Source organism: Ischnura elegans, chromosome 1 (genome assembly GCF_921293095.1).
Source record: "Ischnura elegans chromosome 1, ioIscEleg1.1, whole genome shotgun sequence".
Taxonomy (NCBI): domain Eukaryota; kingdom Metazoa; phylum Arthropoda; class Insecta; order Odonata; family Coenagrionidae; genus Ischnura; species Ischnura elegans.
In genome coordinates, this window is record NC_060246.1 from 165,038,986 (window position 1) to 165,061,965 (window position 22,980).

Consider the following 22,980-nt stretch of genomic DNA (forward strand, 5'->3'; position numbering starts at 1 on the left):
ATCTTGTACTAGAAGTCACAATGGTGCAGCGTCTCGTATACCGGAGGAGGTTGTCTTACAACACTAAAAGTAATCGCCGGCGGATAGTGCGAACTCCTGGTGGTCGGCTTGTTTATCAGTACTTGAAGAAGCCCAAAACCATACCAAGATGTGGCCACTGCAAAGACAAGTTGCGAGGTATCCAGCCAGCACGATCAATGGAGCGCTCACGAATGAGCCGAAGGAAGAAGACCGTCCGGAGGTCATACGGTGGAGTCCTCTGCCACAAATGTGTCAAGGAGAGGATTGTTCGTGCGTTTTTAATTGAAGAGCAGAAGATAGTGGTTAAAGTTCTTAAAGCCCAGAAGGTGAAGGGGAAGGCTGAGAAATAACTTTCGTGTAAACTCAAAAATGCTATCTATCTACTCATTTAATAAAACTAAAGGTTAAAATCAAATTTTATTGTTCGTTCAATTACCTCCTTTGCTTTATGTTAAATCTTGATGAATTAATGGCCGGAGTTCGATTGGCGCCAGGGACCACGTTGAGGAAGTGATTATTACCTGCCTCAGACTAGAGCTCCAACCTGAATATTTGGTAGGCTAGTGTCTGGATAAGTGATACATTATTTCTCGGATCCTGATATTCTTCGACTAGTCATATTCGTTATGAGTTGAATTTAAAATATGTATTAAGGGCGTAATGACAACACGGGTATTTGTGCACTATTTTATTTGAAAGTAGCCTAGTTTACAAAACAAACACTTAAAGTTGATTCACATCTCAGTATCTTGGTACCTTGAAGTCCGGCTCCCTGAAATAAACATAAAAATCCAAGTGAGAAAAGTAGTATGTATAACTGCAGATTGGGTTAAGAATCCACCTATTCGTATCCATGAGCTTGTTCAATGTTAGCCTTAATAATAAAAGTGAAGAATTTGCAAACTTAAAATAATAGGTTACTATATCATTGGAATTGATAAAAGATTTCAACATGGTCTCTCTTGAACGAACTCCGACACCATTAAGGCGTGGAGTGAAATTTTATCAAATTTAATTATTGGGAGAGAGAACAGAATTCGGGGCGTTAATCGTGGAATGAGTTCGAACTCCTACGAGGCCTTATAACACTTAAATAATAATCACAATTAAGTGTGCGAATGCATTACGGCAAAATTAGACATGGTACCTCACGAACTGCAAGAAAGTTTGCGACTTGATTAGTGCAATTACCATTCTCCGTAATTACATGTAAATTTATGTGACCTCGTGCAAGTCAAATGTAATATGCAATTAAACCTTTAACAGCTGTGATGCATCCTACCTGTGGGTTCAGCCAACCTTTACTCGACTTCGATTATGTACTTCATGTCCATGGTAGAGGTTTAACGACCATTAAAAGCCAAATGTTAATTAACCAGTTACATAGCTATAGACCCTCATGAAGCTGTCAACGGATCACGAAACCAATTGTTCTTGTTTTGACTAAGGTGTGAGTCAGTTGTGGTGCTCAGCCATACATGCCCTAACAGTGGATCGAGCTGCACTAGGGTGGCCACAGAATTCACTTATTTTACAATCTGGCAACAAAAACTCATGTTCCTTATTTCTGAAATAGTTCGCATTTCATTCTTTAAGGAGACTTCAGTCTGAAGTCTCTTCCATTGTTTTCACTGGACCAATTGTTGGTGTATTGAAGGTGTTCAACCAAAAGTGGTTGTGGTGAATTCTTCTCGGGTTTCCATCCGGGTGAGCTCCATCTCCATCGCTGCCGACGTTTCGATAGAATCCTTTTCTATCGTCATCAGGGCCGATGATGCCAGTAGGAAAGTGCCAGGTTTATATATCCTCGGTCGTTATGTTGGGTCGTTCTGATTGGCAGAGAAAGAGTGCCGCCAATCAGAACGACCCAACATAATGACCGAGGATATATAAACCTGGCACTTTCCTACTGGCATCATCGGCCCTGATGACGATAGAAAAGGATTCTATCGAAACGTCGGCAGCGATGGAGATGGAGCTCACCCGGATGGAAACCCGAGAAGAATTCACCGCCATCATACGCCGGGAAAAAGTGAAATCTTACAAAAGTGGTTGTGGTCTTGACCCTTTATTGCAAAGTATTCTCTATCAACGAAACTCCATGGTCAGGGAAAAGTCATCTCTGTACGATAAGACTTAACTAGGGAAAATTCAATATTGAGTGGCAATTCCACATTTCCGTCCCTTTCACTTCTTGAAGTGTCTTCAGGGTCAGTACGTAGATTTATACCTCACGGCTTTTTTTTCCTTAAATCCTTTAAAATTACAACTTTTCTACTGATGCTAAGTCAATAAAATTGAAATCAGAACATTGGTATGAACTGTGAAAGACCATCACGGAGTGTAGCATTGTGAGTTCTACCCCTGTGTATGTTGACTTAAGGAGACAACAGTTTTGAAAGCCATCCCTCTGGTCTGAGGTGAGAAGCCTAGTTAGTTTGCCACCTTTTACAAAGCTGGTTATCCTTCCGCTGATTTACACTCTCTACCATGCGTAGCTAATTGGGCAGCCATTCACTTGTTACAGTTTTCAATCTACATGATTTCCATGGCTTCTCCAATCGGCTAAGGATAGTTGCAGCTCTTCTTAGCCATTACATTAAAAACAAAATAGGCTTCTCACTTTCGATCTCTACAGGTTCTTCAAAGACGACAGTAAAATGACAATATACACTGCTTCCTCTTTCAGTCAACATATGCAGCTGGAGAGCTCAGAATCCTGGACTGATCTTGAGCATTGCCGTGGGAACCTGCCCAAGAATTTCAGCAATTGGCACTCATCCATCATTTTATGGATGTCTTTAGTTATTTATTACGCATGCTACCTTCATTTTAGTGACGCGCCCAATTATAGTTTTACGAGCTCCCTCCAAAAACCTAGAAGGACCACAGTGCACCACAATACTTAACGTCCTCCTTCATAAAAAAAAGGAAAGCTTGACTACCTTAACACTTTCAGCCTGATGGTAAAAAATTTAACTTTTTCCCCAGATCCGAAATATTTTTAGTAGCATAGTCGCCCATCATCTATTGATGATGCTCGGTCTCAAAGCGTTAACCACATGCTAGCTAGTGCCACACCTAGAACCATTACGTTTTGGCAAAAAGATCCATTTTTATCTAAATTAGCACCATCAATTTTGGAACATATACTACAGGGAAAATAGGGAGTGAAGAGAAGAAACACGGATTGTACACTAAGGGATAAATTTGCCATGAATAAATCATGTGGCTTGGCTGACCTGGATCTCCAAATTAATAGTCATCAATTACACCACCAAGCCATCTCCCCAACAATCCAAGTTCACATCAAATCCTGACTAAGCTAACTGATTCTTCCATGGCCAATTTCACTCTGGGTTTATTACACATTGCACCCACACACGTGCCTGCATGACATGGCTCTTGTTACATACAGTGAGCGCTTTGGACCTGCAAAACTATAGTCAATCAACAAAGAATGAATGCAGTGAGAAACCATTTGAATCATCTCGAGTCATTTTTTTAAAACACCATAAGGAAAATCATTGACAGTTAGGGACCCTGAAAAATTGTAAGTATGTAAACTTGTGGGAAAGGAGTGTCAAAATCATGGTAAGAGCTAAAATCACAATTCTCATGCTTAACCTCCGAATATTTTATATAAGAATATAAAATATACCTGAGTATTTCTCAATTGAAAACAGTTAAGAATCATATAAGAGACGTGAAATGATTCGTATTACTTATCCTACCTAATTTTGATTGATAGTTACAAAAATACTATGAGATATATCCAAAATATAGGTCGTGACCAAAGTGAGTCGATAATCCGATAAGATCAACAGATTCAGGCTTCAATTGGTGGAAGTTAGACATATTTGAGTAAATGAAAGGTCGTAGCACTTTTCCACAAGACTTTTTTAATTCGTACAACGCGTTTCGGCTCACTGAGCCATCATCTGGTACAAGACGCTTGAACACATGTGAAGATCCCTTTTATACCCTTGAGAGAGGAGAGTATTGGAGAAGGAGAGGATTTGACATCTTTGAGGATGGGGGGGGGGGGTGGGAACGGGTGTACAGAGTATAGACAATGGGGAAAGATACAACTACGGGATGTGGAGAACCCACGTTGGAGGGAGGGTTCTGGTCATAACTGTAAAATGACGACACGTGCGGAAGACCATAGCAAAACAGGAGGAGGGGGTGTTGAGAAGAGTGAAAAAATGGGGGGGGGGGGCTTAGGGTAAAAAGAGGCCGCGTGTCTTTTGAAAGTGAGAGGAGTAAGTAGCGACGCAGGAAAAAAAGGCGGGGTGAGGAGTCCCTTTGGGTTAGCTGAGAAGGAGTGAAAGTTAGCGGGGGTACAAGGGGGGGGAAATTGCCAGCAATAGAAAATGGTCAAATGCGTAGAGAGGATGGGCGGACGTGAAACACCCCGTGGATGTTGGGGCACTTAAGGCGTGGGTGAGGAAAGAATTTCACCATTTGTTTTGGTGAAGGGTATCTTTAGGAGAGGGGAGTGGGTGAAAAACACTTGCTCATTCATGAGCGTATTCAAATCACTTTGTACAATTTCGAATTGCTCAAAAACATCCAGTCTTGTACCCTTACTTTCTAAATGTAGAATTTCAGGTTTAAAATTACAATAATGTAAGGTCTGAAGAAGGTGTTTAGCGAGAAGTGACGTTTCATCTCCATTTTTCCAGCACCTTCTATGTTCTTTCATTCTGGTAATGAAACTTCTGCCTGTTTGACCGATGTAACACATGTTGCATGACTCACAATTAACCTTGTAAATGCCAGATTGATTGATTGAATCTATTTTGTCTTTGTTGCGGCACAAAACTTTACCAAGAGTGTGGGGGTTATAAAAAGAGACATTGAATTTATTTTTGGGGAATTTGCGAGCAAGCCTATTTGAAAGATCCCCTACAAACAATAGCCGGCACCATTTTTTGGATTTCTCAGTGATGAGGGGAAGGGAGCAAAGCTGTGAAATAGCTCGCGTTTTTAACTTTCTTTGAAGCATTTTGGTAATGATGTTTACACTATAGCCGTTTGAAACTGCAATTGACTTGATATTAGACAGTTCACTATTGAAATTCACAGCTTATGAATGAGCAAGTGTTTTTCACCCACTCCCCTCTCCTAAAGATACCCTTCACCAAAACAAATGGTGAAATTCTTTCCTCACCCACGCCTTAAGTGCCCCAACATCCACGGGGTGTTTCCCGTCCGCCCATCCTCTCTACGCATTTGACCATTTTCTATTGCTGGCAATTTCCCCCCCCTTGTACCCCCGCTAACTTTCACTCCTTCTCAGCTAACCCAAAGGGACTCCTCACCCCGCCTTTTTTTCCTGCGTCGCTACTTACTCCTCTCACTTTCAAAAGACACGCGGCCTCTTTTTACCCTAAGCCCCCCCCCTTTTTTTCACTCTTCTCAACACCCCCTCCTCCTGTTTTGCTATGGTCTTCCGCACGTGTCGTCATTTTACAGTTATGACCAGAACCCTCCCTCCAACGTGGGTTCTCCACATCCCGTAGTTGTATCTTTCCCCATTGTCTATACTCTGTACACCCGTTCCCACCCCCCCCCCCCATCCTCAAAGATGTCAAATCCTCTCCTTCTCCAATACTCTCCTCTCTCAAGGGTATAAAAGGGATCTTCACATGTGTTCAAGCGTCTTGTACCAGATGATGGCTCAGTGAGCCGAAACGCGTTGTACGAATAAAAAAAGTCTTGTGGAAAAGTGCTACGACCTTTCATTTACTTAAATCCGATAAGAGTAAAAGTGGTAAAAATAGTTGAGTAAAAGCTACAATACAAATAATAATGGTAGTGTGTAAAGTTTCTCACAGAGCTTGAATTTCATAAACAGGAGTTGCAAGAAAAAGGTGTTCATATTAAAGCAGTAACTTACAGACTTTACAATAATCAAAAATTGTGACAGTTTTTGGCATTATGGCCTACAGGGGTACTTTTTCAGATCAAAAATACCTCTGATCGATGTATAGATGAGTGGTGACACTATTTTATCGGGATATATTGAGAATGGGAAATATTTGTCAGCCGTGCCTGTAACTCCGCGACATATGTATTCAAAATGATAATACTGGCTTGCATGAGTTATTTTTCTAAAATTTCAATGGAGAAAAATTGCATGCCACATGGTACAGAAATATTAGCTCTTCTTTAAACTTCCCAACTAATTAGGTGACATTCCAGCCACTGACCCTCAGTCATTCGATTGCTGTGCCAAGGCAGGAATGCTATCGCTCCAGGTTCATATCATAAAAATGTCAAAACATAAGCTAAACTCAGGAAATTAGATAGTTTATCCTTAAATATAGCGACAGTGCAATGCACAAAACAAGAAGGTATTTATTTCCAGAGGTTGGTAGTAATTTTCAAAAATGTAATGGTTACTCATAATGTGCTCATTGTTTTCTGAAAGTAATAGTAGCTTATCGGCACATACCCTATCGAAACACATGGTTCAAAATGCATGTGCCATGTGAAAGAGAGTATCCCAACGTGTTTGACTTTGCCAAGTTACTGGGCTGTAGTCTAAATGGTAGGAGGAAATGAGAAACTGGAAATGTATTATAGGGGCTGTTTATGTATTATGCCATTCGTCAGGAGCGAATATGTGGGAGTGTTGAATGGGTGAGCCACCCATTCCCCCGAAAACAAAAAAATTAATTAATTTGAATAAATATAAACATAATTACAAAAGTTAAGAACTTTTTAAAACAATAGTACATTATGAATCAACCAACTAATTATTTATTTTTATCCACTTTCCGAATTTTGCAACAAAAAACTAATGCAAAACATTCATAGTGATTACTAATAACTTATTATTCATATTTCCTCCAAAATTAATATCCATTGTTGCCACTGCCATTTTTAAATTTATACACAATTTACCTCCCTCAACCCTCCTACAAAATGCAAGATTTTTTTCAAGCTCCATTATGCCCCTTTAGTCAGACACTTTTCTCAACCTATCATTAAATTATCCAGATTATAAGTAAATTGTTAGTTAATACAAAGTAAAGAGCTTTAAATTGTAGCTAAACAAAGTTTATCCGATTGTAGTACCATCTCACCTCATGTGACTAAGTACAGAACTAGCTGATCCAAGGGACAGTCACTGCTTACTTATTTACACACTGGTACTTAACCAAACTGTTCATTTCACACCATACCAAAAATTTTTGTCAACCTATGAGAAGAGGACTTTCATCATGCTTAAATAAAAAACTGAAATAATTTCACATTTTTTCCACAAAATATTGTGCATTAACCCCTCAAGGTTATTTAATTAAATCCCATCCCAGAGGCCGGATGAGATTTAAATGACTTCGCCTTTTTGGCATACTATCATTCAATAATTTATATCTTTCATGATATATATGATCAGTATCGTAGAAATTTTTCTTAAACTTGCGTAATATAATGCACTACTATGTACATAATAATTTTTCGAACGATTTGAAAAAATATTTATTGTTTTAAGTATCTCCTTCCATGAACTAATGAATAAATTTGCAGATTTGAAACATTTAAATTTGGTTTCGAATAATCTGCGATATCCATAACATTCCATACATTTAAAAAATACAATTACATGATGTATTTTAGTTATTTGGGGTCGAAAATTTCATACCAGATTGGATACTTTCAATAGTATTACCCATTTCGCCTACTTGAAAATTTATCACATCGCCCATTTCTCTTACTTTGTTCTATTATTACCGTATCATTTCATATCTAGGTAATCACGTGCTAATGTTTCAAACGTCAATATGTGAATATTCAAATGATTTTACCTTAGAAAATCTGCTTTATGTGACATGATTTGAAGCAATCCAAACATTGTTGAAGTTTATTCGGGATTGCCGCCGGATAAGGTTCTCCATCTCTGCCGACGTTTCGATGGCCGAGTCGTCCATCGTCATCAGGGCTTGTCTTTGCGTTGGGTGATCCCAGTTATATAGTATGGGCTCCAGGTCAGGTGACTCGTGATTGGTCCGCCTTTTTTCCCGGGCTTCGCTGACATATTTAAGCGCCGGTTTCCAGGAATTGCTTAGGGCGTAACCAGCATCACGGTTCATGGTGTCAGTCGTCGTCCGAATTAAAATAAGGCAGCAGTCATGTCCACCCTTATCCATCGGGCCAAATCAATTTGTGACTCAGAGAGTCTCCCCAAGGAGTTACTTCATCTGAAGAAGACCTTCCGGCAGAATGGCCACAACGGAAGAGACATTTCCTTCACCAACCACAACACCGCCACCAAAGAAGAAGGAGAAAAACCAATAGCATTTGCTGGCCTACCTTTCGTCTCGACCGTCTCATGCAAAATAGCTAGAATACTCAAGAGGCATGATATTAAAACCTATTATTGCCCACCTGCAAAACTTAGAAACCAACTAGTGACGGCCAAGGATCCCTGCGGCCTCATGACACCAGGGGTCTACCAGATTCCATGCGAATGCGGCCAGGTGTATGTCGGTGAGACAGGAAGGACTATCGCCACCAGGATGAAGGAACACCAGCGGCATTTCAGGCTCGGCCAACCCGAAAAATCCGCCGTGGCTGAGCACAGTATATCACGCGACCATGCCATTTGCTGGGAGAACACGAAGGTCCTGTGCCGTGTGGACAGATTCTGGGAAAGGCTGACCAAGGAAGCTATTTTAATTCGGACGACGACTAACACCATGAACCGTGATGCTGGTTACGCCCTAAGCAATTCCTGGAAACCGGCGCTTAAATATGTCAGCGAAGCCCGGGAAAAAAGGCGGGAAAAGGCGGACCAATCACGAGTCACCTGACCTGGAGCCCATACTATATAACTGGGATCACCCAACGCAAAGACAAGCCCTGATGACGATGGACGACTCGGCCATCGAAACGTCGACAGAGATGGAGAACCTTATCCGGTGGCAATCCCGAATAAACTTCAACATCAGCATACGCCGGGAAAACCTCAGATCTTTCTTCACAATCCAAACATTATCCCACTGCACATTTTTCACACCAGTACACGAAGTCTCTTCATTTCCCATATTAGGCACAAACTGCAAACCTCCTTAGAGACTTTGATTTCTTCCCAGCTGCAGGAATAGGGAAATTGCATACTTTTTATAGACAGTATGCTGATACACTACAGTAAACACTTAGTACCGCAATATACTTTTTTCCGCTTAAAATTAAGTTTATACACTAGAAAATGACTCCCAAAAGTCCCCCGAGTTTCACGGGCTAAAAAATACTGCCCCCACTACTCTCACGCCGTGACGTCATAATTCAGTAGGAGCTCAAGATCCAAGCCCAGTAACATCGTAGCTGCAGGTTTGGAAGTGCCACGTTGCGTTTAAAGGAAAACATGGCTGAAATAAGGAAAAATTACAAGTGGTGCATTGTTCCTCTGTGCAATAACACCCCAGAAAAAATTTTCGTCTGCATTCCCACGGAGGAAATTAGAAGAAAAGCCTCGATGCATGCCGTCTGTCGGGATGAGCGGTACGGAAAAATAAGAGTATAATAAACGGAATGATAAACCCATGTGCTATGTGAGCGAAGATAACTTTAATATAAATAATATTTCCATATTTCATCGACTGAATAACTTGAAATTCGAGGAATCAAGCGAGATGGAGTGGAATTGATTCATAATGAAACACTGACTTGCAATTTTCCACAAAAATAAAATTTTAATTCGACTCGAGTTTCGATGTTACTACATCATTTTGAATGTACCTTGAAAATGATGTAGTAACATCAAAACTCGAGTCGAATTAAATTTTATTTTTGTGGAAAATTGCAAGTCAGTGTTTCATTACGAATAACTTGAAACTGAGATTTTTCTATAGTTCGGCCGCCGTAGAATAAAAACTCAACTTCTCAACAAAAATCGAGATACTTGTTTCTCGATGGGTACAATGGACTCGAATTATTTATGGCACTTGTTCAATTTCAGTTACGGGAGGACATAGAAAATTCCATGATGTTTAAAATCAAGGGCGGAAATATGAAAAGAGCAACGTTGATCCTCATGCATTCGACTGCCAGCCAAGAAGACAGCGTTTTCTTCAACAGAAGAAAAAGCTGTTTTCTTGGCTGTTGGCGTCAAAATGTTGTGCCGCTGTACTTTGCAAATTTATATCCTGCTTCACTGCATGCTATAATAATGAATTATACGTCATTTTAAAGAAAATTTTATCCTAAATTCTGATTTATTTTTTTACAAAAAAATCAAAAATGTAGACACACCGCAGTGCAAGAAATGACTTCACGCACCGTAAAATTAGCCATTTTGTCAACTTCATGAACTTTGTAACTCAACCTAGGGAAAACTACTACGTCTACAACATTCATCTTCCACAATAATTTACACTCATCAGTGCAGATTAATAAAATGGCTTTTGGGCATTTTTGGAACTTATATTTTGTTATAAATTAATGAAAATATTCGAACATTATCTTGTCCTATAGTTTACCCCGAAAGAAAAAATAAAACTGATAGAAACACTTTCAATTAATTTGTAATTTTTTGTGATCCATAATCTAAGAAAATATTGATATTTGTGAATGTTAATCAACTCTTTAATGGTATAATATGTTGCCAAACGGGGCCGCGCCGGGTAAACAAGCAGCTGCTGTGAGATTGTATAGGAGACGCATTGTAAGGGAAGTTGTAAATGGAAAAAGAATGGAATCCAGAGGTGGTCACAAAAAATGAACCGCAGCATTCTTTGATTTTATTCCACGCCGTTGCTTGCTTTTCAAAAAAAAGTTGAGTCCCAAGAGGAATGTTCCGCGGCCCTTGATTTGGAAACTATGGAGATAAGAAGAAGATATCTGTGGATCAGCAATTTCCATTTAGTTGGTTGTCAGGATAAACCAAGGATCCATTTAAAGGTTGTCAGGCCATTGTAAAAAGTAGGACTGATGTGCACCACAGGGGAAACAGGGTGTTTGAGAGAAAGTCAAACTCAAAGTTGCCCAAAGAATGTGCAGTTCTTTCATATGTTGCTCTTTCCCCAGTTAAAACCAAATAGAAATTGGATTGGGATGATATTTACACCACGGGTTCCATTGATAGTGAGAGTGCAGGTGATCACGGTCATCGTCGAAGGTCATCCCTCTAGGATTTCCGATACGGAATTTTTAAGTGACAACCGATCGCAATGACGATGAGCTCGTCTTTAGAGTAGGTTTCAGATATATTGTGAGAAAGCTCCCAAAGGTATTTTTAAGTTGAAAGTATCATTGACAGCTTTTAGGTGGAAAATAAGTTCACCATAAGGCTCTCTACCGGACTGCCAAAAGAATACACATTTCACATGAGTATACGCTTTCGCCAATATTACATGCAAGTCTCACTTTGTTATGAACTATAAAACATTTCAGATGCACATCAGCTACCTTTCCATTTCTCGGCATCGACTTTCGGCGCCGACGAAGTCTACAGTTTCTCTAAAATACCCTGATATCATGATGGAATCAGTAACAGGAAGCTTGCTAGGATCAGCCTAAGAATAGCCATATTCCTTCATCTTTCCGCAATCTATCGCTTTCAATGAAGAAAAAATAGATCAAATAATATTCCTGAAGTCACAATGAACAACTGCGATACGTCTGCACCTCAAGAAATGAATCATAACCACGCCGTCCCTTGTATTCAAGAATACAAACTCTACTATGGCCGTGCCTCCTCGTACTGAATTATGATGTCACTTTTCTACCAGCCAATCATCAGGCGTTTTCGATTTTCACTTGTATTTCAAAATTCTCGTGAACTTTGATGCATTAAATATCGCAAACCACGTCATAAAATAATTAAAAAAACTTTCACCGAGGTATGCAAACATATATTTTTATATAATTTTGGGGTTCTTGATTATATCTGAAATATATGCAAGTTCCCTATTGTCCTTAGGAAATGTATTTCTATGAGTCTTGGTACTAAATTGTGTAAGGAGTCACGGCCATGTCCAAACAGTTCGTATGAAGTTGGATATTTCAAAAATATTACCTCGACCAATGGCATGCAAAATGATAAGTCAATTTTATATACGTATTTTTCCTGTGAACAACATATGAATTTAGGACTGCGGCATTCAATAGCCTCCTAAATATCTTCATACATCACTTGTAATGGCGTTTTCTTTCCATTAGGTACGAATGCAATAACAGGTCCTTGAAATTCACCCCACCAATGAATTTATTATAACCTAACACACAACCAGACTTCCGAGTCTCTTTTTTGCCTTTCAATACTATTCCCATTTCGTAGGATCCCCAATTATAAATAAAAATACCACGCACAGGAAGTACACCTGATGAGAATTTCAACACACTGCCTGAAAGAACACCACACAACATGAATGAACTCTAGTGGACTGAAGCACATGGTTTCGAAGCTCCATCAAGAGACGAGAAAATATCTCGAAGGGGTCCTGGAATACGCTGACCGTTAGAAGGAATCTTATCTCCGTTGATTACCGTCCAGAAAAAAAATTTAAAAAATAAATGCAGAGTGAAGCAAATAGCCCCTTCGCTTAGGATGCTTAGGACTAACGAGGCGGACCAAACACACTTGGGGCTCGAGGTGACGACACACAAGGAGAAGACGGAGAGAGTTCCCGGAGAAAAGAAGTGGTTTTTATATTTTATCTGGAAGTTGATCAATATAAGCAATACAAAAAATTAACATTTTAGCACACGACAAACCTTGCTAGTGTAGTCCTCATATCTCCGCACTGAAATGACTCTGCTTTAAATACCTAAACGCTGTTGTGATGATAAAAAAATTTTCTCATGCCTATGCTTGCTGCAATTAACATTAGTGAAAAACTTATCACCATATGATCAAAATGAAAACTACAAAATATATTGTCGTGACGAAGTATCAAACCTGTGGCCCCCAGGTGAGAGCCGGACACACTCGCCACTAGACCAACGGACCTTGTTGGAAGGATGGCACTATTTTGGGGTTATATATCGCTTGTTTAAAATACCACTCGGAAATTAATTAATTACAGCCAAACTAAGGTCCATTCAATGGAACCACTATCAGTTCAGACATGTGTTCGCCATTCCGAATGCCATAAAAAATACGGCATTGAAAAAGGTGGAGCAAGGTACGTGGTCTCCCCTTGTAAGTTTTCTGGTTTAATACATGCCCGCAGATATGTTGAAACATTTCTTTTTTGAGAAAAAACTATCGCAATCCACGTTTGAAGCTGGTATTGAATGAGCTTGTACACTGGCTTGAACAAAATTAAGGTGATTTCCCTTCAACTCCACGAGGACAGAGACTGTATCTATCTGGGCAGATCCTCCTCCTAACTGCTTGGATACCTGGGCTTAAAATGCCTCATGTTCCTCACACAGTTCCTTCAGGGAAACATGTGATAAAATAGGCACTTTTGCCGCAGTAGTACCTATAATTTTATCTCCGTTGTTTAGCGAAACATTTCATTGGTCAAACAAAGTGCTCATGGTGACCCTGAATAATTTTCCACTATCTTGAAGTATAAGCCTACTTAGCTTCAACTGGCCAAGAAACGTGGACAGAGGCTGTACCTATCCTTTGATTTTTTTCTTGAAAACATAGCCTCTTACCAGAAGTTTCTATTTTTTTATATAGATTCAATTGTCATGTCACCAAATATCTAACTGGTGATGGCTTGCGAAGATCGAAGGTGGTCCTTTGGTGGTTCATGCACCAAGGCCCCCCAAAGCGAGCCCCACCCAAAACCCTCGCGAAGGTTCCTTCAGAGTCAAACGAGTGATTGGGTGTGATTTTATTCAACGGAAGCAGCCTTAGCGAGGTTCCTTCATAGTTGATCGAGTGTTTATGAAGGGTTTCCGGTGGAGAGGCTGTGGTTTGGTCACTGCTGCGAATCTTCCCGTTCCAGCATACCAACACAGTGTTTTGTTTATTTCTGCGACGAGGTCCCCACTTTACGGCCATTGGAGATTTTTCATTTCCCAGTCGACCTTGAGGCCATAGAGCACACCTTTTCATCTATCGTAAATACGTTAAAGAATTCCACATTCCAAACAGAAAAAATCATACTTAGCGATATTAACTTCACTTTTAACCCACATGTTAACGTCTTGATCATTAACTAGTGATGGGTCGGTTCGATTCCTCAATTCTTGGCCAAGAACCGGAATCGAAAACGAGTACTTGCCTAGGCGAAAAAAATCGATTCCGATTCCAGTAATACTTCAAACCACAAAATATACGACCGCGTTTCCAAAATTCATTTGAATTTTCGCGCCTCGTAATCGTGATAACAAAACACATATCTTCCTGGGATGTGCGAGTACTCGAAAATTCAAGTCGAGTCGAGTAGTTGGTACTCGACTCAAGCGTTTCAAATAGCATTACGAATGTCGAGTCAAGTAGTTAAGGTTTTCTTTCTAAGAGCTTTCGAGTATAGTAGGTCCAGCGATCTGCCAACAGGAAGCGCTATCATGAAACTCGTGTTATAATGCAGTTTTTAAAGCCGATAAGTCATCCTAATGCCTTGGCCTGGTAGTTTCAGCTTGCCGAATACTCTAGTTGTCGACATGGGCGCCGAATACCTTTACGGCAGCCGCGGCGGCCGATCATCTTCCTACCCGGCGCGCACTGGTCCGAAATCGGAAAAAACTGGAATGAAGTCCAAAATGACCTTGTTGGGGATAGAGACTTGAAACTTAGCGTTAATATTCTTAAATCATTACCATATATAGATTTATATGCCATTTTACATATATACGAGCCTTTAGTGAGATACAGAGGCCCAAACATGACCAATTTTTCAATGCCACGCGAGATATCATTTTTCCTTAGAAAATCTTTGATTTTATCCAGGTGGTTTTGCGTTGGTATGAGTTTAATGGAATAAAAAAACGCAATATTCCTTTGACCTGCCGCTTTTCCTATATTTTCAATGACTTTTGAAGATTTTGGCTCTCATCTGACTAGTTTTACAACGAAAAATGGCCGACCCGTTTTTCACGTGAAATTTGACATAAAGTAGACATTATCTTTCGTTTACGAAAAATATAACTCGGAAAATTTGAACCACAATATAAAGTAGAGATTTCTAAAGATTACTAAGAAGAAATCTTGGAAAAAAGTTTGCGACGAAGGAAATATGAGCGATTTTTCAATCGCTCGTCAAGGCTGACCTACACGCCGCGGACCTCTGAGACTCGGTAACTGAGGCCGATTTTTCAAGTTTTTTAAAACATTAGTCTTGAAAATCGTCATGTTTGGCATGGATAATCGTCTTAATTGACTTAAAACACTAAACTGAGGATGTTAAAAAGGATTATGTATAGATCGACTAGGACATTTAGCGCATTACTCGCAAGAAAATACGAAGGATTGGATATTTTTCGGAACCATCCCACGCATAAGAAATATGGCTCGGGTATTGAAGTAAAGTGAAGAAATTAAGTCAGCATGCTTAAGAGAGAGAAAAATGAACTGTTTCCACAAAAGGCAACAACTGATACCCTTTTTCCCTTTCCACCTTCGCCGAGGTGAGTCACGCGGAAGGGGGAGTTCTCATATCACAAGGCATCTTTTAGCCTTTTTTATTACTGCGTCCGTCCGATGTGATATTCATTTGTAGCGCTTAGTTTCTTTCTTGAACTTAAAAAAAGCAAGAGATTTTAACGCTGATTAAATGACGTGAGAAGTATAGAATTTTTTTGGCTCTACAAAACTTAAGTTTAGTTCTATAGTTCGTTCGCTTCGTCCACTTGAATTCCATGAAGATTCAAGGTCCAAATGAATCGTTGATATAATTTTTAATAAAAATTCCAAAGTCTCCAAAATCTTGCAATTTTGGTAGGAAAGTACTTGCCCAGTCACACAAGTGTGTAGCGATAGCCAATTTTCTGCAGGCAGTAATACTGTAACATGGAGATGTCAAAACCTGCTGGCTGAGCATATAGAATAATTGGATTTTCTGCTTGAGAATTTGAAAGGGCCAAATATTACAGGATTCATATACTTAGTATGTAATCTTTATTATAGCTGTGAAAATTACTATACTCAGTGCTCTCCCTTGTAGTTTGGATACATATATATTGTTGACATATTACTTGGGGTTAATTAATTTCAATTTTAATAGTTGAAGACAGATAGAACAGTTGAAGACACATTAATTTTCATTCATCTCCTACTTCTGGCAATAACCATCAACGATCCTCATTATATTTTCCTTCTTACATTAGGCTAGACATTTATCATAGAAAATTGGAGTAGAATATATTGTAGTATGCATTGCTGTATTGGCTGGTTCAGAAATTATCATACTCGGCTTGATACTTGCGAGTAAATTTCAACTCGACTCGAGATCAAAAAGTGCTACTTGGAAATCCCTTTTATATTCCAAAGGAGCACATGCAGACTAGGGAGCTTGTGACAGGTATATAGTATCTTGCAAGATACAGTGATGCATTTGGAAAAGTACCCAAAGTCACCATAGTAAACACTGCTGAAGCTGAAGTGGAAGCTTATTTATCATAGATGAATGCACCACCAAATTCCTTCCCTGGGAAATACTGAAAGACTTGTGTCTCCTACCCAAGGCTGAAAGTATTAGCGAAGAGGTTTCTTGTCATACCACCATCCACTGTGTTCAGTGAAAGACATTTACTTCTGCAGGAAAAATATGTGATGTAAAATGCAACAGGCTTTATCCTAGGATATCCTAGACTATCCTAGGAAGCAAAGCATCTTCACTCTGTCTGCTGAGAGAGTGAAGATGCTTTGCTTTCTGAGCAAAAATTTGAAGTCTTTAAAAGGAGACTAAATTTGTGAGACATCATTGATAATGATAAGATATTATCAATAAAAGATAGATATTAAAGGAGATACTTTTATTTTAAATTTAAACATGAGTGCTACTATTCTAAAGTAATACCTATCATGTAACATCACTTTTCAGGTATGTTCTGCTTTGAAATTTAGCTATTATATTTTAATTACATAGTGATGATATGAAAGATGCTTTTGTTTGACTGACTCTTTCACAGAGTAATATTTTTAAAAGTGGTTTTCTTGTTGCCTGGAATTAAGTGATATTTTTCTTGGAGCCTATGGCATCAGAATCGATGGAATCGGAATCGAAATGTCAGAATCGGAATCGGGATCGGAATCGATAAAATTTTGGAATCGACCCATCACTATCATTAACAAAATCAAGACATTTCCCACAAATGAATTTCAGACGAAACGGAGGACTGCCAGAAAAGGAGCTTCAGAAATTATAGCTTATGGCGGCTGTAAATAAAGATTGTTTGAAAAATGAATTAAAATACTCGATCTTCATTGAAATATATATCACAGAACGTGTGCATTTAACGGCAAATATGCTGCTATACCATTTCGTTCGGATGCATTCTGAGGTTATGTGCTCCCAGAGCGCAACAGTAGTAGCCACGGCCCCGAACACGTTCCCTTCAAAGGCGGAGTCATTTTTCGGAGCATTCTTTGACGCTGCCTCTTGCCCTAGCACTCGTTGCTACTGAAGCAATTCGCTGCAATTGGGGCATATTGCTATGAGGGCTAGCGCTCATTCCTCGTTAATACACGTGTGTCCTCAACATAGTATCGGCCACTTTGAGAGCTCTTCTTTCCGCCACTTGTCAGAATAAGCAATGTTTATTTGGTTGGATAAAAGAACTCATTGGTGGCGTAACAATGCTCATGATAAGGCTTCGAATGGGAGTTTTTTGTATGAGGTAATTTGGCTGCATCGACATACTGTAGTTTAAATTTGCAGCTTCAACTTTAATCGTGGATTTGTTTGAAAAAGCAAAAGCGCCTCTTGTTTAAAATTTAAAAAGTAGCAAAATGATCAAATATCTCCTCAAATCATGGAAGTGATCATAAAAAAGTCACAAACATTAAAGTTTGCATAAAAACTGAATATGTGCCATCATTTGTGAAAAATTGCAAAATTTCGCATTTGCGAAAATCATGGAGCCCTACCTGTAGGATAGCTGTAACAATTAAGTCACAAAATGGAAACACTTGAATGACATGTAGACCAGCAATGGAAGTTCCCACCATGCCATGCTAGTCGTAGTGAACGGTCCTTGTGCGACTGAATCCCAGGGGATACCAGATGCCACAGGTTACACAGATTGAATTCTTAGGCATGGATGGAGACCACATGAGTCATTATGACCACAGTCCTTCTAAACAGGGTGAAATACTTTTCAGATTCTTTTTTGATGAATTTTATGTGTGTCATGAACGAACATAAATACACGACTGGTAAAAAAAAACACCAGCATCATTGGAGATGTGTTAAGAGGCATAACTGAGAACCAATGTCAGGAACTGCACCCGAACGATCAAGAAAATACAAGTGGCCCACCCTTGGAATGGATGAATTGCTGAAGAGAAAGAGTGCCCACACGTCAGGGACAGAGCAGAAGGTGAAAGGAGGAGGGTCCTTACCCATCCATTTTGTGAGCTCCCCCAATGAGAGGAGTTCCTGGAGTGAGGCTGGAGCTGCCTCCCTTGCGCTTCTGGATTATGTTCTGGATCTTCTGCCACTCCCGATCCAACTCTGCCTTCTCATTCTTCTCACGGTGGTACTTGCGAGTGCGACGTCCGTCCGCCATCTTCACTCCGTACTGGAAGGCGGCCTTTGGCAACGCCTCCTTGCTGTTCATGTATTCACTGTACTCCTCCTGTGTGTCAAAGTCCCATCTGCCTATCGGGCCTTTCTTGTTGCCCTGAAACATTAGCAATGACCAAACATTTGAGTCGAGGTCTTGAATTGCTTCACAATGTAACTCGGAGAGAGTTTGAACACAGACATTATGTGCAGTACAATCAACTGAATTCAAAGGGTTCAGGCTAAGTGTTCAATTTATATTAAATGACAAAAGATACATACAATGGGCAGACATAAAGAAGAACAATAGGGAACTAGAGAATCTGGCTTCCGAACGGGAGATGTGCAAGGCCTTAGTACACCAAACTTAAGATTGCAGTACCAGGGAAGAATGAACAAACCAAGTCCATCTTAGTGTAGTCCACTTCATCATCAGAGTCATCGATGGCATCCTGCATTTCTTCCAAGCCTGGGTAGCACTCGGCATACCCTTGTGGTTCCGCTGCCAGACGAGAGAGGAGTTGCTGAGCTTTCGTCTGTGGGGGCTGAGCGCCACCTTGCCCAGAGTTGCTGGCAGGCAATGAAGCACCCATGGCACTGCCCATGCGCTGCGCTGTCTTTATCAAAGCCCCAAGACTGGCACAAAAAAAGAAGCACAGTATAACACACATCCCACTGACATAATACCTAAAAAATTATATTCTTAGACATGAAATTAATGAACTTTGCCAACATCCTCATCAAAAGAGTGTCACATACATAAAAATGATGGTTCCGCTACAGTTCAGAATGAAGGTAAAATGTAGTTTTAGTTGAAAACTAGTGAAATGGGAATGCATGTATTTGTAGTATTCATGAATCTTCCTTTATATTGCAAAGACATTTGAAAATGTGATGGCATTTGCAGAGTCAAAATGCCAACTAGCAGAACAAAGGCTTAAAATCATCCCTTAAATAAGAAAAATAGATTACGTATTCTAAATGGATATCAGCATAACTTAAAAATATTTTCTGAGCAAAGTAAGATTCAGGCATTCTTCAATTATTCTCCCCATTGTTTCTAGATTAGCATCCCTTCCATTCTTTGCGTGATGAGAATTCCGTGGCTGTTCCAGCCAGCATCATCAGGCCAAGTAACTCCAGTCAACTCAACCTGAGGATGCACATTGAAAATGCCTGTCAATCAGCAAAGAATGAATGTGGTAAGAAACTACATATTTACCAATAGATAAATCATTTTGAGAACTATCATGAGAATAAATTAGATGAGGGAAATATAATCACCAAACAAATCATGGCTCAGTGCTTTAAAATGAACACCATGAGTCATCACATGGGCATCAGATGAAAATTAAGTCCCATTTTAAATTGCTTCACCAATCATGACAATGAGAGATTTCCAAGATTCTTTAATGTGTTAATAAATACATATTATCTGAATTGACTGATGGTAAAATATTTTAAATGGCATCTGTAGCTGGAAAGAGATGATGAGAAGATCATTACGTGAAAGTGAAGAAAAGAGCAGCAAAGTCATATAGCGAGCATTGTGCTCTGCAGAGTGGAAATGTGGATTGAGGATAAGATGACCAGGCGGAATTCAAGAAGCAGAAAAGAATGGAGAAGAATGGCAAAGGCAAAATGGACTGAGATGAAGAGGAATGATACGGTGGGCGAGGAAAGAGACTTTTTGAGGAGATTCAGAAGAGACAAAAGGTTTGAAGAATGTTACATAAGGAGGGAAAGTGATGGAAGAGGATGGGGTTCATGGACAGCATGAAAGATAATGGGCCCTGTTACCGTGAACTAGAGCCTGAATGTGGGAGAGTAGATGAAACTGGAGGATAAGTAAAGTTCTTCATGGAAACCTACATTAAACAGTAGAATAACATCATTACTACCTATTATCAACTTTTCAAGAGCATTACCATCCATTGTTTTTACTTCTGAATGTTTTACTTTCTAAAATTCATTTTTGTAAATGATTCTGCACACTTTTAACCCATTTTCCAAGAGGTTTGCTTCCTATTTTCTGACTATGAGGGTGTTTTACCTGCTAAGATATCATCCAAATCCATTTCACTCAATTTTGACCAGTTTTCCAACTTTAAAGAACTCCTATTTTTTTATTGCATGGGAGTTTCACATCCCGAGATATTTTTCATCAAAAATCAATTAAACTCAGTTTGCAACACGTTTTCCCAAGTGCATTACCTGCTTGTTTTTTATATTTTTTTTCGCATTTTACATCCTAAAATAGTTCCCAGGTTCACTCTAACCCTGAGAATACCCGTATCATAACCAGTAGAGTGCTTTAAAAATAAAATGGTGATGATATTAATAGTGCATACACTCTCTCGTCCTCTTCCTCCTTCGCCTTCTTCTTCTCGGCTTCCGTCCAGCCTGCTTTCCCGCCCAGCATGGCCTCCTCTGCTTCCTCTGGCTTCTCAAAATACGGAGCGCGCCTCTTCTCACTCTTCTCCCTGCAATGCAAAACAGGGGCGGAGGAGAAACAAATTAATGCATTGTTCATGTGGACTGGAGAACTTTCTATCTTTCTGGAATAGAACAGTGACGCAAGCTGAATTACCTGTCCTTATCAGCACCCCTTTTGGAAATACCTGGAATGTAGTCTCCAATCTCACCATAGATGCTGTCATCAACCTTTGTCTGGAAAGAAAGAAATTCAAATAAAAAGAAATGAAAAACTTAAGGTGATTTAATAGGATTTTCAATATGCATATTTCAAATGCAACTGTAGGTGGTTTCTTTGATTAGGCATAGCTCATCTGATGGTTGCGATGAAATCAGGCATATGTATCTGCTGTCCTAAGCAAGTATGTCCATGTCACCATTATTTTCCTAGAGTCTGGGATTTCTCACCTATATAAAGTCGAAAACAGCACATTTCCCCTGTTAGAATTACATACCTATGCCCTCACAAAACTTTTTTGTGTATGCAATTGCAGTACTTGTAGTTTTTATTTGGATTCTGCTTACAATTTAAGGTCATCCATGAAAATTAAATGATTGATTCTGGTATCTTGTCTCAAGTTTTATCTGTCATCATTACAGTAAACTCTCGATTATACGAAGCAGGATTTTACGAAGTTTTCGATTATACGAAGTGATAGTGCGGTCCTGGCGAAAAGCCCATGGTGCTATTCGATTATACGAAGTTTCGATTATACGAAATGTTTCGAATTTACGAACCTTGGATCGGTCCCCAGGAGCAAAAGGCATTCCTTTATACGAACTATGGCGAAATATTTGTCAAAAAAACTAGTTACGCCGGCGTAACTAGCTTAAAAAATCAGCGCTTCCAACTGTGGTTCATCAAAAGTGTGAAATCGTAAATGATAGTGCAACTTTGGAGAGAAAGGGTTTGCCTAAAACCTCACGGTGGGAATTTAGAGGAAGTAGGACTTAATTAAAATATCGCGACTGATATAATGCCCCTATTTACGTGCCTATTCGTAAACATCGCATCGACAATACTTCGTAGTTTAACATGTCAGGAAGGTCGAGCGGGGTATTTCGTACACTCCTAATTAACCCTTTGCACTGCTGTGAACGTACCTGGTACGTTCGCAAGGCAGGCTGCTGTGAACGTACTTCGAAGACTACTTGACTACTTTTCGCCGAAGCACTACGAAGGGTCCCTAATCCGGGACCCTTTCCTCGACGAGCTCACTCTCGCTGGCCCCTCTCTTCGACCCTCCGAGCATGGGGCCTTTTCTCCCCAAAAGTGACCGCTCTGACTGCATTTTGAAAATCTATCAATCAATGCCATCATCAAAAATAATTGTTTGCATCGCACTCCTGCCTATCAGGCATTCAAGTACGTCTCTGAACCGTGTTTCTGCGATGAGGAATAACGACTTTGTTAACTTTGCTAAAATGGCCAAGTTAGTAAAATTGTCATTTTTCATCGCAGAAACACGGTTCAAAGACGTACTTTATTTCCTCCACTACAATCGCAAATTGCTGGAAATCGGCCGGATTCCCTTTGATAGCGCATCATGAGGATGTTCTCGAGGTTGGTAATTAATACAACTAGCCTACTAGTAATTCTACTGCTACAGTATCACGGCTATGGTTGATTCGTTACGTTATACATTCAGGAAGCAGCAGCGGATAAAATCGCGGAGGAGATTAGAGGCTTAAAAGATGATTTTGAAAAATTCTTGGAAAAAGCAGGAAGAGCACAGCGCGCAACATCAAACGATTATTGACCTTGACGATGATCTCCGGGCTTGCGACAATGGGACGCCGGTACATGCGTCGGAAGAAGCAGCGGCCGGGACTAGTCATAATA

At 39.8% G+C, this 22,980-nt stretch overlaps 2 protein-coding genes across 2 annotated transcripts in view; one reads left to right on the forward strand and one right to left on the reverse strand.

Annotated features, from left to right (window-relative positions):
• The first annotated feature begins 12 nt into the window (after window positions 1-12).
• LOC124173168 (60S ribosomal protein L34-like) lies at window positions 13-436 on the forward strand. The gene has a single exon (XM_046552671.1). It carries the CDS (start codon window positions 21-23, stop codon window positions 369-371), a length of 351 nt encoding a protein of 116 aa, XP_046408627.1. The 5' UTR covers window positions 13-20; the 3' UTR covers window positions 372-436.
• A 258-nt stretch (window positions 437-694) lies between these two features.
• LOC124173153 (protein Red) overlaps window positions 695-22,980 on the reverse strand; it is a 34,695-nt gene continuing 12,409 nt past the window's right edge. The window contains exons 9-13 of the mRNA XM_046552668.1: window positions 21,253-21,332; window positions 21,014-21,145; window positions 19,064-19,298; window positions 18,500-18,780; window positions 695-793 (exon numbers count right to left, since the gene is read on the reverse strand). Coding sequence (XP_046408624.1) covers window positions 763-793; window positions 18,500-18,780; window positions 19,064-19,298; window positions 21,014-21,145; window positions 21,253-21,332 — 759 coding nt within the window. The 3' untranslated portion in view covers window positions 695-762. The remainder of the gene's footprint in view (window positions 794-18,499; window positions 18,781-19,063; window positions 19,299-21,013; window positions 21,146-21,252; window positions 21,333-22,980) is intronic.

What these genes read in the sequence shown, in the direction of transcription:
- LOC124173168 (XM_046552671.1), top strand. Translation starts at nt 21, where the DNA reads ATGGTGCAGCGTCTCGTATACCGGAGGAGGTTGTCTTACAACACTAAA.